The sequence below is a fragment of the Myxocyprinus asiaticus genome, chromosome 35, assembly GCF_019703515.2.
Source record: "Myxocyprinus asiaticus isolate MX2 ecotype Aquarium Trade chromosome 35, UBuf_Myxa_2, whole genome shotgun sequence".
In the NCBI taxonomy this organism is placed as follows: domain Eukaryota; kingdom Metazoa; phylum Chordata; class Actinopteri; order Cypriniformes; family Catostomidae; genus Myxocyprinus; species Myxocyprinus asiaticus.
Window position 1 is genome coordinate 25,056,369 of NC_059378.1, and position 13,671 is coordinate 25,070,039.

At 37.1% G+C, this 13,671-nt stretch overlaps 1 protein-coding gene across 11 annotated transcripts in view; it reads right to left on the bottom strand.

The window, feature by feature from the left end:
* Positions 1-887: 887 nt before the first annotated feature.
* adgrl2a (adhesion G protein-coupled receptor L2a) overlaps positions 888-13,671 on the bottom strand; it is a 180,722-nt gene continuing 167,938 nt past the window's right edge. For 2 of the 11 annotated variants that reach the window (XM_051673247.1, XM_051673246.1), the window contains 3 exons: positions 8,352-8,480; positions 5,744-5,761; positions 888-2,822 (listed from right to left, as the gene is read on the bottom strand). In XM_051673247.1, coding sequence (XP_051529207.1) covers positions 2,071-2,822; positions 5,744-5,761; positions 8,352-8,480 — 899 coding nt within the window. In that variant the 3' untranslated portion in view covers positions 888-2,070. Of the gene's footprint in view, positions 2,823-4,699; positions 4,753-5,743; positions 5,762-8,351; positions 8,481-13,671 lie in introns of all 11 variants that reach the window. The other 9 variants (XM_051673249.1, XM_051673248.1, XM_051673252.1 and 6 more) reach the window with 8 other exon arrangements.

Below are 13,671 nucleotides of genomic sequence, written 5' to 3' on the forward strand. Positions count from 1 at the left end.
GACATATTCCTTGTATGTGTAAGCATACTTGGCGATAAAGCTCATTCTGATTCTGATTCCGATATGTAAAAAAAAATAATAATAATTTTAACACAAGTGGAGTAACCATCAGGTAAAAAGGGATACAATTTTCCTTAATCTATGCTTTTCCTCATACCTTGGATACACAATCATTATTTAAAAAAAAAAAAAAAAAAAAATGAGAAGTTTAACTAGCCTTACCATTTCATTGTACAAATTATGTAATGAACAATGGACTGGAAATAATATTTGCTGCAATTTCAGCATCAAATTATTGACCCTTAAATCAAATAATTTAATCTTGAATAAGTTGTGGATTTCACACATAATTTTGGACACAGAAACAGATTTTAGGGATGCTGATATCAGCATGTTCAGGATCAGGATTTCTCATAGAAAAACTTTCTGAAGTGCAATAGTTGGAATCAGGATTTCAGAGAGTCAGGTTCTAAACTTCATAAACTGCGGTTTTTCTGCAGCAAATTATCTTGTCGTTCCTCAGTGCACTGCCCTCTAGCTACAGTATAAAGTAGCAAACTGTTCTCAGGCTTTTTATGAGGTTTCAAATTGCAGTTTATGTATCAGCTTACAATGCTTCTCACATTAATGTGCATCACCAATCCAAACAGCATAAACACTCCATACCGCTGAGATAAAACAGCAATGACGAATACAGTATGCTCTCAAGTTTTAAGCTGAACTCTTGATTTTTCAGACTCGTTGTTTTACATACAAACAGGTAAACACACACACACACACAAAACCATTCATATTACCAATCGCCAGTGAGTAACTTAAAAAAAAAAAAAAAAAAAAGGCATTAAACGTTCAATTAGACAAAAATTCACATTTATTTATTGGTAAACAAGTGTTGAACTTTACATCCTTTGTATGGGCTCCTTAACATATTTATCAAAGATGGGTTCCTTAATTATGCTTATGAGTATGACCTACATAGACCAGTGCTGTAAAGTATTCACAAAAGATTTTTAAAGTATCATTTTAAAGAATAATTTAATAAATAAATATTCCCCAGCTGCAGTAATGTGTCTTTTAAGAAGAAGTCCTCTTCCATGCTCAGCTGTGGCCTTGAGTCACTACATAATTCATGCTTTGCACAGATTTGCACAAAATAAATTTGTGCAAGGCACAACATCCTCCGAATCTACCAAAACTAAATGATCTGAAGCAGCAAAATCATTTTCATGAACTAGACAGAGGAGATGTCAGCAAAACTTTCTTTTGTAACATACATTTGGTCATCCATTGAACGCATCATAAACACTTGAAAACTTTTTAACAAAATCATCTATTCAAAAACTCTTCATTTGTTTTATATTTGACTTGACTATTTAGGGATGTCATTATTTATTTTATATCAATTTATATTACACAATCAATACAACAAAATATATATTTTGTTCTCTGTTAAATCATTATTACCCTTGACAGTTTTGTTGACGACTGAGAAAATATAAGGCCTGGGGTTTAATTGCCAGTGGTCACATGGGATTTTGTTGACGTTGTAAAGGGTGTTCAAGCTCCTGGATGTTAAACTCTTTTAGTCCGACCAGGACAATCTCTGCATGGATTTAGGTCCTGAATATTAAATTTTTTGTATATAATAATAATAATAATAATAATAATAAAACTGCATTCAAAAGAGAAACATGAGAACATATGTACAACCTTTGAGAAATGTATGCACTGGAATAAGAAAGAACTAATTATTCAAGCTAATTTGAATTTGCATTAAGCTACCAATAAGACTGTAATATTCTCAGCTCTGTTTAATACATTGCACACTGTTTAAATCCATTCAACATAATTCTGCAGATTTTCCCCAAAATTCAGCGCAGAAATGTGCAAAAACGTCTGTAGATTGCATCTGGGCCTGCTATAATTTATTGGACAGCTGCGTTGTTTCTCCGGCATGTGTGCAGTTATGTGGGAGGCTAAAAACAGGAAGATCACTCTGCTATCAGTGGATGGGCAGGGCTGTGTACATGGTGGGCGGTGCTTAAAGTTTGTTGGATAACAAAAACCGTTTTAAAGGCTTGTAACCAGCTGCATTTGTCCCTCTCGTACATCCCCCTCGGGGACACAGTCATCTTTAGAGACGGGTATGATGAGGCCATCGCTGCTGTCTCTGCTCATCTGATAATATGCATTCAGCTGTTGGGCTGACCCCAGGTTGGGCATGCTTTTATAGTAAACGTCTTCATTCTGGCTATGTTTGGAGGGTGAGAGGTCCTGACCAACATCCGGGCTGCTCTCCGAGAACGGCGAGTCTTTGAGGTTTGGCATGCTGGTGTACACTGATTCTCTGTTGGGGGAGGGCAGGGTGGTCTCGGACGGAGGCGGGAGTTGGCTGATAAAGCTGTGGGGTTGCGAAGCGTCCGTGTCGGCCCTCGCTCTCTCCTGTGTGTGGTACAGGAGCGAGTGAGTTCGCTGGGGAATGAGGGGAGCTTCTAGCGTGCGGGGGTGGGTGTGGTGCAGCCCAAGACTGCCCACCTCGCTGTCCCCACCCACTTGCACCAAGGATTCCGCAATGACAGGATCCTCCCCTCTGCCGATCCCTGGCCCCTTTTTGGTGCTGATCCGGGACTCGGCGGCCCTGAGGTTGTTGTGCACGAGCTCAGAGATGATCATTTTCTCGAAGGCCGTGTCATTGAGACTGAGCCCGCATTCCATCTGCACGTCATCGCTGTAGTTATGAATTGAGTAGCTGTTGTTAAAGTTACCGTTGAGCGGTAGAGTACCGAATGTATTCGTGTCTCTGCCGCTGGTCACAGAGGGTCCTGTAACAACACAAGAGAAATAATGGCGTTAGTTTCTTTTGCAAATACGACACATTTTAAACATTTAATGCTGTTTAGGACCCATGTTTGCATCATATCTATAAATTCTAAAATCAGATAATTTTAGCACATGAGAAAATCAAGGGGTGAATTCACTAAACATTAGCACCACTTTTGTGCTTGGATTCCCTACCTTCATTTAATTGAATGCAGCAATTTGTGAACGCTTTGAACAGGAATTTGTTCTGCTCGTCTTTCATGAATAATGCCAAATGTCATTCTTTTTAGTGAAAGATACGTCCTTTTTATGCAAACATGGCATATTATAGAATGTGTCCCATTCACAAAAGTCAGCACTATTTGCCTGGCACAATTAAAGGGATAGTTCACCCAAAAATGAAAATTCTCATCATTTACTCACCCTCATGCCATCCCAGATGTGTATGACTTTCTTTGACCTGCTGAACACAGACAAAGATTTTTAGAAGAATATTTCAGCTCTGTAGATCCTTACAATGCATGTGAATGGGTACCAACATTTTGAAACTCCAAAAAGCATATAAAGGCAGCATAAAAGTAATCCATATGACTCCAGTGGTTCAATCTATATCTTCAGAAGCGATATAAGTGTGGGTGAGAAACAGATCAATATTTAAGTCCTTTTTGAATATATTTCTTCACTTTCACTTCATTTTCTTCTTTAGTTTTTTGGCGATTCTAGCATTCTTCGTGCATATCACCACCTACTGGTTAGGGAGGAGAATTTATAGTGAAAAATTACTTAAATATTGATCTGTTTCTCACCCACGCCTATCACATAGATAGGAGATATAGCTTTATCCACTGGAGTTGTATGGATTAATTTTATGCTGCCTTTACATTCTTTTTGGAGCTTACATTTCTTTGGTACTCATTCACTTGCTTTGTGAGGACCTTCAGAGCTGAAATATTCTTCTAAAAATCTTTGTGTTCAGCAGAAGAAAGAAAGTTATGCACATCTGGGATGGCATAAGGGTGAGTAAATGATGAGAGAATTTTCATTTTTGGAATAACTTTCCCTTTATTATTGAACTATTTACTTCCCACAAAAAGCAGGCAGGAAACAATTTTTTTTTTTTTTTTTTTTTTTTAATAGATTTATGTGTACATTTTCTAGTTATCATGGCAACAGTAATTGATTAAATAATGGAGAATGGTAGGGCAATATTATAACTGGGTATATATCCAGACGTGCAGTGCATTCGGGAGCACTTTTAAAGAGCCAATTCATGTGCCTGAACCCCATTGGTGGAGCAATGTTGTACAGTCTGATTAAAGTATGTCAGATCATGGTAGTCTGCTGCATTCACAACCGAGAAATCAGAACCGACCCGCAAAATGGGGAATTGTGTTGTGCAAAATTGCGCTCAACTGATTTATGGCCATTTTCACCATTACCTGATTTCCATTTTTCTTTTATTTAATTGGGTGCTTAAACAATGCAGGCAATGCATGCAAAGAAACCACGCAATTTATTATTAGTGAATTCGCCCAAATTTGGGGTCCTGAATTTTCTAAATCAAAAGTTTTAGAGACATTGATTTTAACCACATCCCAAACAACATAAAAAAATTAGTCAGCAAGTTTCAAATATCACAGACACAAATGAAAGAGAGCGGCAGAGATGTGTATTAACAGATGGGAAAGCAGTGACACTCACATAATTCATCATCATCAGCTTTTATTTGAGGCGGTAAGGAATGTAGGGTGGAGGGGTTTGAGAAAAGCAACAGAAAAAAAAAAAAAAAAAGCCAAATGAGAAAAAACACAAACACATTTCTCACAATACAGGGAGCCTATGAACAATAGCATCCAACAGACAGGAGAGAGAAACTCACTCTGAACAACTCACATCAAGTCTGTCTGTTCAGGCCAGCAGACCTGAGCGCTGCTGATGAACGAAAAGAACACAAAACAAAAAGAAAAAATGATTTATTTTAACACAGGATGAGTTATCACAACAAAAAAAAATAAAATAAAATAAAAAATAAATAAATAAATAAATAAAATTAAACAAAATTACAACATTACCACAAGCAAAGGGTTTAGCAAATTAAATTAACATCACAATTAAGGCCTTTTCCCTCCGTTAAATGTCACAGTTGGGTTTGTTTGCTAGACTGGAGTTCATGTGGTAATTTGATCTTATTTGCGCAAAGAAGGGCACAGGTCCCTGTGAGTTACAATAATCTTTAACTGCATCTTTCGAGAGCCCACAGACACAGTCACTCTCAGAACCTCTCCAAAAAAAAAATGACAAGACAAAGGAAGGAGATGGAAAATGGGAAAAGAAGGAGGGTAATTTGAGGAGTGGGAGTCTGAGAGCTAAACCGTCTGGATATAGAGACAGAAGGGCTAAAGAAACAAGAGGGCTTTTCTTTGACAGAATTCTTCATCAAAGACCACTCATAAATAGACAGAGAGATGTGTTGAAGAGGAAACATCGTAGGGGGCTTAAAAATGATTGTAGCACAGAATACAGGTAAAAACTGCTGTACCTGTTTGATAAATCTAACCCAATGTCCAATTTTTTCTGTTGAATTTTAACTGAGACATTATTTAACAAAGAGAAAAGGCACTCTACGACTGCTCTCAGTGAAGTCTCCAATTATAATGATGCCATTACTTTTAAACTTAAGGAAAATCTTATTTGTGTGCAATGTGCATGCATCGTGCCAACATCCCAGAGTTGAAAATGCAGAGGTGATGAGAGTATCAGCTCAGATCTGAAATGAAAGGCCGTCAACATTTACTCATTCTAATGATTTTTGGACCATGTTCTGACAGTATGTGGATGATCTGTTGATGTCCATTGAGTTGTGTTTGTAAATTCATGGTAAAACAATTACATATGATAGGCAAATTTAAAACTGATCGCATACTTGTCTCTCTGTAGGTCACTGAGTGTGCGCAAGAAGGGAAGAGAGAAAACAAGAATTGAACAGTTAACAGTGTCATGCCACTTTAAAAAAGAATCAGACATTAAAGGTGAAGTGTGTAATTTCTGTGGCACTAGTAAGTCGGTCCATTGGTTGAGCCAATAGCTGGGTTTCCATCTGCTATCGCATAAAAACTGCTAGATGGAAACACCAAGATGCAAATAAAATCTCCAAAATGTGCATAAAACAACGTATATACTCACTTGAGGTGATAATTTTTTATTCGATAAGAAGAAATGCGCATAAACTATGATGGAAACACATTTACAGAAAAATAAACTCCTATTGAATTTATTAGGCATACAAAATGCACATCATAAAATTAATGTGACTGAATAACTCGTTCATAACGACTAACCAGAGGACCAGTCATCGCATCTGAAATGTTGCTCTGGTCATCCTGAAATTATGGTGTCTTGAAAATCCAAGAGTTTAGAGTTTGCAGAGCAAATAAGTTGAATATAAATTTGAACTGTGCCGAAGAGCAGGTTTATTGACACTTTTGGAAAATATATTATAGATCCGCACGGCAAAGACAAGCGTGCTCCCAGAACTGTGGGATGCGCTGACGCTCCCAGACATGTTCTTTACAGTGTTTTGTCTGAATGCTCTAAACTGCAAGGATTTTATTAATAAAAGAGTCACATTAGCTACAATTCCCCCGGAAGTGACAGTGTTCTTTTGAACACATAGGATGGAAACGCAGCTTTATTCGCACATTGTTTTAGCGATATTATGGTGTGGCAAGGAGGAGGGCGAGGCCGGGCCGTGATGATGCACGCCTGACCCCTAATCAGGCTAATCAAGCCAACAAGAGGGATAAAGGTGACCGGAGGCGGCAGTTCGAGAGAGAGAGAGAGAGAGAGAGAGAGCTATAGGCAGCTGCTCTGTATGTGTTTATGTTTGTGTCTTTTTGTTTAATTAAATATTACTTTGACCTCCTCCTTTCCCTTTTACCCTTGTTACACTGGAGCCGCAACCTGGGAAGGAGGAGGGATGCGCCGTGGTAGAGTCCTTGCCACTACCATCAACCCCAACGGAGCAGCCACGGCCATCCACCGGGGGATGGAGGAGCCTGAGAGCGGAGGAACAGCCGCCGACCGTGAGGGGAGGAGGGGCTCCTAGCCGACCACCTGGAGCGGTCAGGGCCGCTGCCCATAACACTCTCTCTCTCGAACTGCTGTCTCCGGTCGCCTTTATCATTCTCAAGGGCTTGATTAGCCTGATTAGGGGCCGGGTGTGCAGCATCACAACCTGGCCCCGCCCTCCTCCCTACCACATATGGTTTTTCGCATAAATTAAATTCGCAGCTTGGATGGAAACATAGCTAATGTTGCCATGTCGGGCTGGTCGGGATGCTCAAACAAAGAAAGCCATGCTTTGAAAGCATCACTGAGCCACAATCTTTAGACTTTTCAGGAAAATCAACTTATGACTGGCTAACTAAGGCTATGTCTACATTAATCCGGATACATTTGAAAGCGCCGTTTTCATTTTTGAAACACTCTCCATCCACACTGCCATTTTCAAGCATTTTCCAAAAGTTGCTCATCCACACTGAGACATATGAAAATTCTTAAATCCCCTCTCCGTTCCATGAACGGTCTGAAACGCAATTGTCCTCTTATTCCGTCGCTGGACAGCAACTTTGCGTCGCCTATGAAGGAATGCATTGTGAATGTTGTACAAATAACATTTATCTTTAACAATGCTCTCAAAGTGAGTAGCAGGCGCAATTATGCCACTACAATGTGGGCCGCCATCTTGATTGTTTTAGGTTGAATGGATCATATGAGTGTGTCACATGACAACAAATAGTTCATCGTTTTAAGATATCTCCATCTTCCCCGTCCATATTACAATGCGAAGATGGCATTTTCAAATGTATCCACTTGGGAGAGCGTTTTTGAAAAGCTCAGTTTTTGCTATCAAAAACACCATATTAGTGTGGACGGAAGGCCAAAATGTAGAGAAAAAGATGCGTTTCAAACTAAAACGTATTAGTGTGGACATGGCCTAATGTATCTGCAAATTGAGTAAGAATAGTAGAAAGTATTTTAACTTTGAAAATATTACACACATCACCTTTATAGATACAAATAAGATCTAATGAATTACATTGAATAACTGATTTCATATTTGGGATTAAAGCTGCTTGCTGAAATACAAATATTCCATTCAAGTCAAATGAAATAAAATAATATATTTTAGATATAAATCACAATAGGTTCAATAGGTGTAGATAAACCCCTGTGCTGTGAAATCACTATAGTTATTTATAGTTAGTATAGATCTATAATTTAATTCTAAATGAAACTATAAGATGCTCTGAGCAATGCATCAAGCATCAATTTCTTTACAGAAGGAAAATTGTTTGTCAGACGATTCATTTTCCACTTTCATACACGTAGATTAATATTTCTGGTCCATCAGTGTTTTCTCAGCACAGAGGTACTACATAGTACTCTGAAAATACTCACAGTACCAAATAGTACCACATGTTTCAAGTATCAAAAGAGAAAAAGGGAGTGTAGTGGATTAGTATTCACACCTGGAGAGTGAAAGACTGGTACCGTTGGTGTATTACATACGATAGTTTCAGCCAGTAAGGTGTTGTAGGGGTTATTAGTGCCTTGTGGTCTCAGAAGAGGGTTAGTAAGAAGATAATTGCCCGTCATTCCTGAAGCGACAAAATACAAATGACAAATAAGATCTTGATCTCTGAGATGTCCATTTACAATTTCCTAAAGAATTGCAGTAATGTTGAAATGTCTCTAAATGGATCTGGAATTATGTTTAAATCTGAAAGTAAAGTTGAGCGAATAAACTTATCCTAGCCTTATATTTACATAATTTTATTTTTGGACTCTAACTGCTAATATTAAATCAAATTGCTGTCTATTAGATATTACTGTTGTAAATGTAAATCATTTCACCTGCATTTTAACAATATTTCTAAGATGTGATATCAAAAAATAAAATAAAAAATGTATTCTAAGTTTTAATATACTGTACTGGCATAGTTTCTTATTCTAAAAAAAAAAATAAAAAATAAAAATAAATATTAGTAAGAAATTAGTATGCCACTAATATTTTTCCCCATTTTCTGTGGCTAAAATTGGCATATATAAATTTCCAGGCAGAACATGCTTAACTGCACATCCTAGCACAGAAACTGATTGTGTGTAGCAGTGCAGGCTTATTCATTTTGTGCAATGCACGTCCCAGGCATACTGTAATAAACACAGGAGCGCATTTACTGTATGGAGGATGGAGACTACACTCGCAAGCAGTGAGCCAAGTATGGGAGAGATACAGGCAAGCTGTCATACTGTATCTCTTCACATTACCCGAAACCCGAACACATAGTTATGATTATATATTCATGTTTTTTTAATTTTTTTTTTATTTACCATGTACCAACATGACTGATCGCAATTAATCACAGAAAACTGCGATTATATACTTTAAATCTTTTATCGATTCACAGCCCTAATACATACATACATATATATTAGAGCTGTCAGAATTGATTAATTTAAAATGTTTAACGTGTTCATTTTTCTTAATCGCGATTAGCTCATCTATCATTAATACAGCATAAACAATGGTGTGAAGGGCGGAACCTTTGTAATGTGTCTGCCCAGAGTCATTACACTAACACACACGCCACATCACTAGAACCCTTCTACCAAGGAGAGCCTACAAGCTTAGCATACGAGGCGGTCCCATAGACATTCTATGGGTGGAACCTTATGGGTGTCTTAACCTTAACATGCTAAATTTGACCGTTATGCTCTCTCTCCTATGATAGAGCCACAGAGTTCGTTATCTCATTAAATAAAAGAATCTCTGACAGCTCTTCCCTGTCACTGATAAAATTATGTAGAAAGGTGCTCTAAGTGCTATTTAATGATGGGACTTTTTACAGAAGTATTTTTCAGCCCATTTGTTCAGGGCATCAACGCAGGTGTTGATGCCCTGACGCAAATCATGAATGCAGCTTCACGATTGCTGTAGGAAAGTGGATAGCCACAGTCTACCAGCAGATTAATATTGTGGGGATGGCAGTTTAAGAGATTTAATGCCCATTGCAATGAATATGCAACTGATGTGGGGGCTAGTTCTTTCAATTAGTCAAACTCCCATTTAGACTTTGGGAAACATTTGATGTGACTTGAATTGGTGCTATTTTATGCATTTATAATTTAGTTTATATTGTAGAAGGCTTTGTTTGGAAAATGTTAATAAAGCATTATATTACTACATATTGTTTTGTTTTCTTTCCTAAGGTGGAAATAAATAAATTTTGACAAGAAAAGATGTATATATAGTGTCAAATTTCAGCACTTTCAAAATCTGTGATTAATCGTGTTTAACTAAAAAACAATTATGCGATTAATCGTGAATCAAAATTTTAATCGATTGAGAGCACTAATATATACAGGTGCATCTCAATAAATTAGAATGTCGTGGAAAAGTTCATTTATTTCAGTAATTCAACTCAAATTGTGAAACTCGTGTATTAAATAAATTCAGTGCACACAGACTGAAGTAGTTTAAGTCTTTGGTTCTTTTAATTGTGATGATTTTGGCTCACATTTAACAAAAACCCACCAATTCACTATCTCAAAAAATTAGAATACATCATAAGACCAATAAAAAAACATTTTTAGTGAATTGTTGGCCTTCTGGAAAGTATGTTCATTTACTGTATATGTACTCAATACTTAGTAGGGGCTCCTTTTGCTTTAATTACTGCCTCAATTCGGCGTGGCATGGAGGTGATCAGTTTGTGGCACTGCTGAGGTGGTATGGAAGCCCAGGTTTCTTTGACAGTGGCCTTCAGCTCATCTGCATTTTTTGGTCTCTTGTTTCTCATTTTCCTCTTGACAATACCCCATAGATTCTCTATGGGGTTCAGGTCTGGTGAGTTTGCTGGCCAGTCAAGCACACCAACACCATGGTCATTTAACCAACTTTTGGTGCTTTTGGCAGTGTGGGCAGGTGCCAAATCCTGCTGGAAAATGAAATCAGCATCTTTAAAAAGCTGGTCAGCAGAAGGAAGCATGAAGTGCTCCAAAATTTCTTGGTAAACGGGTGCAGTGACTTTGGTTTTCAAAAAACACAATGGACCAACACAAGCAGATGACATTGCACCCCAAATCATCACAGATTGTGGAAACTTAACACTGGACTTCAAGCAACTTGGGCTATGAGCTTCTCCACCCTTCCTCCAGACTCTAGGACTTTGGTTTCCAAATGAAATACAAAACTTGCTCTCATCTGAAAAGAGGACTTTGGACCACTGGGCAACAGTCCAGTTCTTCTTCTCCTTAGCCCAGGTAAGACGCCTCTGACATTGTCTGTGGTTCAGGAGTGGCTTAACAAGAGGAATACGACAACTGTAGCCAAATTCCTTGACACGTCTGTGTGTGGTGGCTCTTGATGCCTTGACCCCAGCCTCAGTCCATTCCTTGTGAAGTTCACCCAAATTCTTGAATCGATTTTGCTTGACAATCATAAGGCTGCGGTTCTCTCGGTTGGTTGTGCATCTTTTTCTTCCACACTTTTTCCTTCCACTCAACTTTCTGTTAACATGCTTGGATACAGCACTCTGTGAACAGCCAGCTTCTTTGGCAATGAATGTTTGTGGCTTACCCTCCTTGTGAAGGGTGTCAATGATTGTCTTCTGGACAACTGTCAGATCAGCAGTCTTCCCCATGACTGTGTAGCCTAGTGAACCAAACTGAGAGACCATTTTGAAGGCTTAGGAAACCTTTGCAGGTGTTTTGAGTTGATTAGCTGATTGGCATGTCACTATATTCTAATTTTTTGAGATAGTGAATTGGTGGGTTTTTGTTAAATGTGAGCCAAAATCATCACAATTAAAAGAACCAAAGACTTAAACTACTTCAGTCTGTGTGCATTGAATTTCTTTAATACAGGAGTTTCACAATTTGAGCTGAGTTACTGAAATAAATGAACTTTTCCACGATATTCTAATTTATTGAGATGCACCTGTATATATATATACATACACAGTACTGTGCAAAAGTTTTAGGCACTTGTGAAAAATGTTGCATAGTGAGGATGTCTTCAAAAATAATGACATATATAGTTTTCATTTATCACTTAATGTCATACAAAGTACAGTAAACATAAACAAGCTAAATCAATATTTGGTGTGACCACCTTTGCCTTTAAAACAGCACCAATTCACCTAGGTACACCTGGACACAGTTTTACTTGGTTGTTGGCAGATAGGATGTACCAAGTATGTGCTACAGTTCTTCTATCTATTTAAGCTGTCTCAATTGCTTCTGTCTCTTTATGTAATCTCAGACTGACACGATGCACAGTGGGGTGCTTTGTGGGGGCCATGAAATCTGATGCAGGGCTCCCTGTTCTTCTATTCTAATCTTTTCTATTTGCAAAAGTAATGTTTGGGAGTCTAACATTTATATTTCTTATTGACACACTAAAGCTGAAGATATAAATAACCATCTTAAGACAAATGCTTTTGTGAAACATCTTATGTGTCAAAGACCTTTGCACAGTACTGTATATATATATATATATATATATATATATATATATATATATATATATATATATATATATATAGTGTATACAATTGTTTTAATAATTACAGAAAATAATTTCAGTGAACATGCTCTAACTACTTTACCATACTGTATACAGTAAAATCTTATATTAGATTTAAAAAAAAAAAAAATAATGCATGTAATATTTTACTTTAGTTTAAAATACTGTCAATATTATGAATCACCATATAATTTTCAGTATAAATCTATATTAGATTTAAGAAGACATGTAAAATGATGTTTACTGCATACCAAAAGTTTGTCACTTTATAATACGAAGTGAAAAAAAGGACGTCCCAATAAATTACATGTAATCATATTTTATTTAAAGAGTAATGTTTCTCCTGGCATCCCATAATTCCTGAAATGTTGTATTTTAAAAAAAATAAAAAAATTTTAGGTTAACCTCTAGCAACAGTGGCTGCCAGATTTTTTAATCGGATGGACACTGAAGTAAAGGAGACATACCAGCATTTATTTGATTTTTTTTTACCAGTTTTTGTATGGCTTTTTGTTTTGCGATTGAATGGATGCATGAAAGCAGTCTGAGTGTTTTAGCGCGAGCCAAAGCAAACGGCTCTGAATAATACAACCTTACCGCAGGTCATTTAAAGTTGAACATCATCTTCTCATCACATGCATTTGGGGCCTGGGCTAAATAATACAGTATTTTTTTTTTTTTTTTTTTTCTGAATCCTTGAATAGCTGACCGTGTGTATATTTTCTACTGACTCATTATTGTGTCTGCGTGAAACAAGCCCAAAAATGAGCTTTTTTGACTTTCTATGTCTGTACTTTTAGTATCCTTAAATGGACATTCTATTAATGTCAACATTAAATCAAATTTGACCCTGTTTACTTTCTTAATGCATGTTCCTGGTCTTATTGTGAACAATTTATTGGAGCACGTTATTCCAAAGGGGGGAAAAAAGTGCAATCATTCATCACAATGTAATAACTTGCTATGCCACTGAAACAACTTTAATTTTTGGTGTAACCAAGCCCTCTTGTTTTTTTAACCTGTCCTCCAACCACCTGGCTCCATTCTGGTATGTAATGCCCACATTTAATTATCCAGTCAATTCCAACCAATGAATAAAATCAAGTCTTTGAATATCCCATTTCACTCTGACATATTTCACATTACAGAAGTAAAATGGGCTTAAAATAAATAGTCCTACATGTTACATGTATATCACTAACTATGTTCTTCTAAGCTTATCAATTAAATGAAAATGTTGTTATCCATTAATATCAACAACA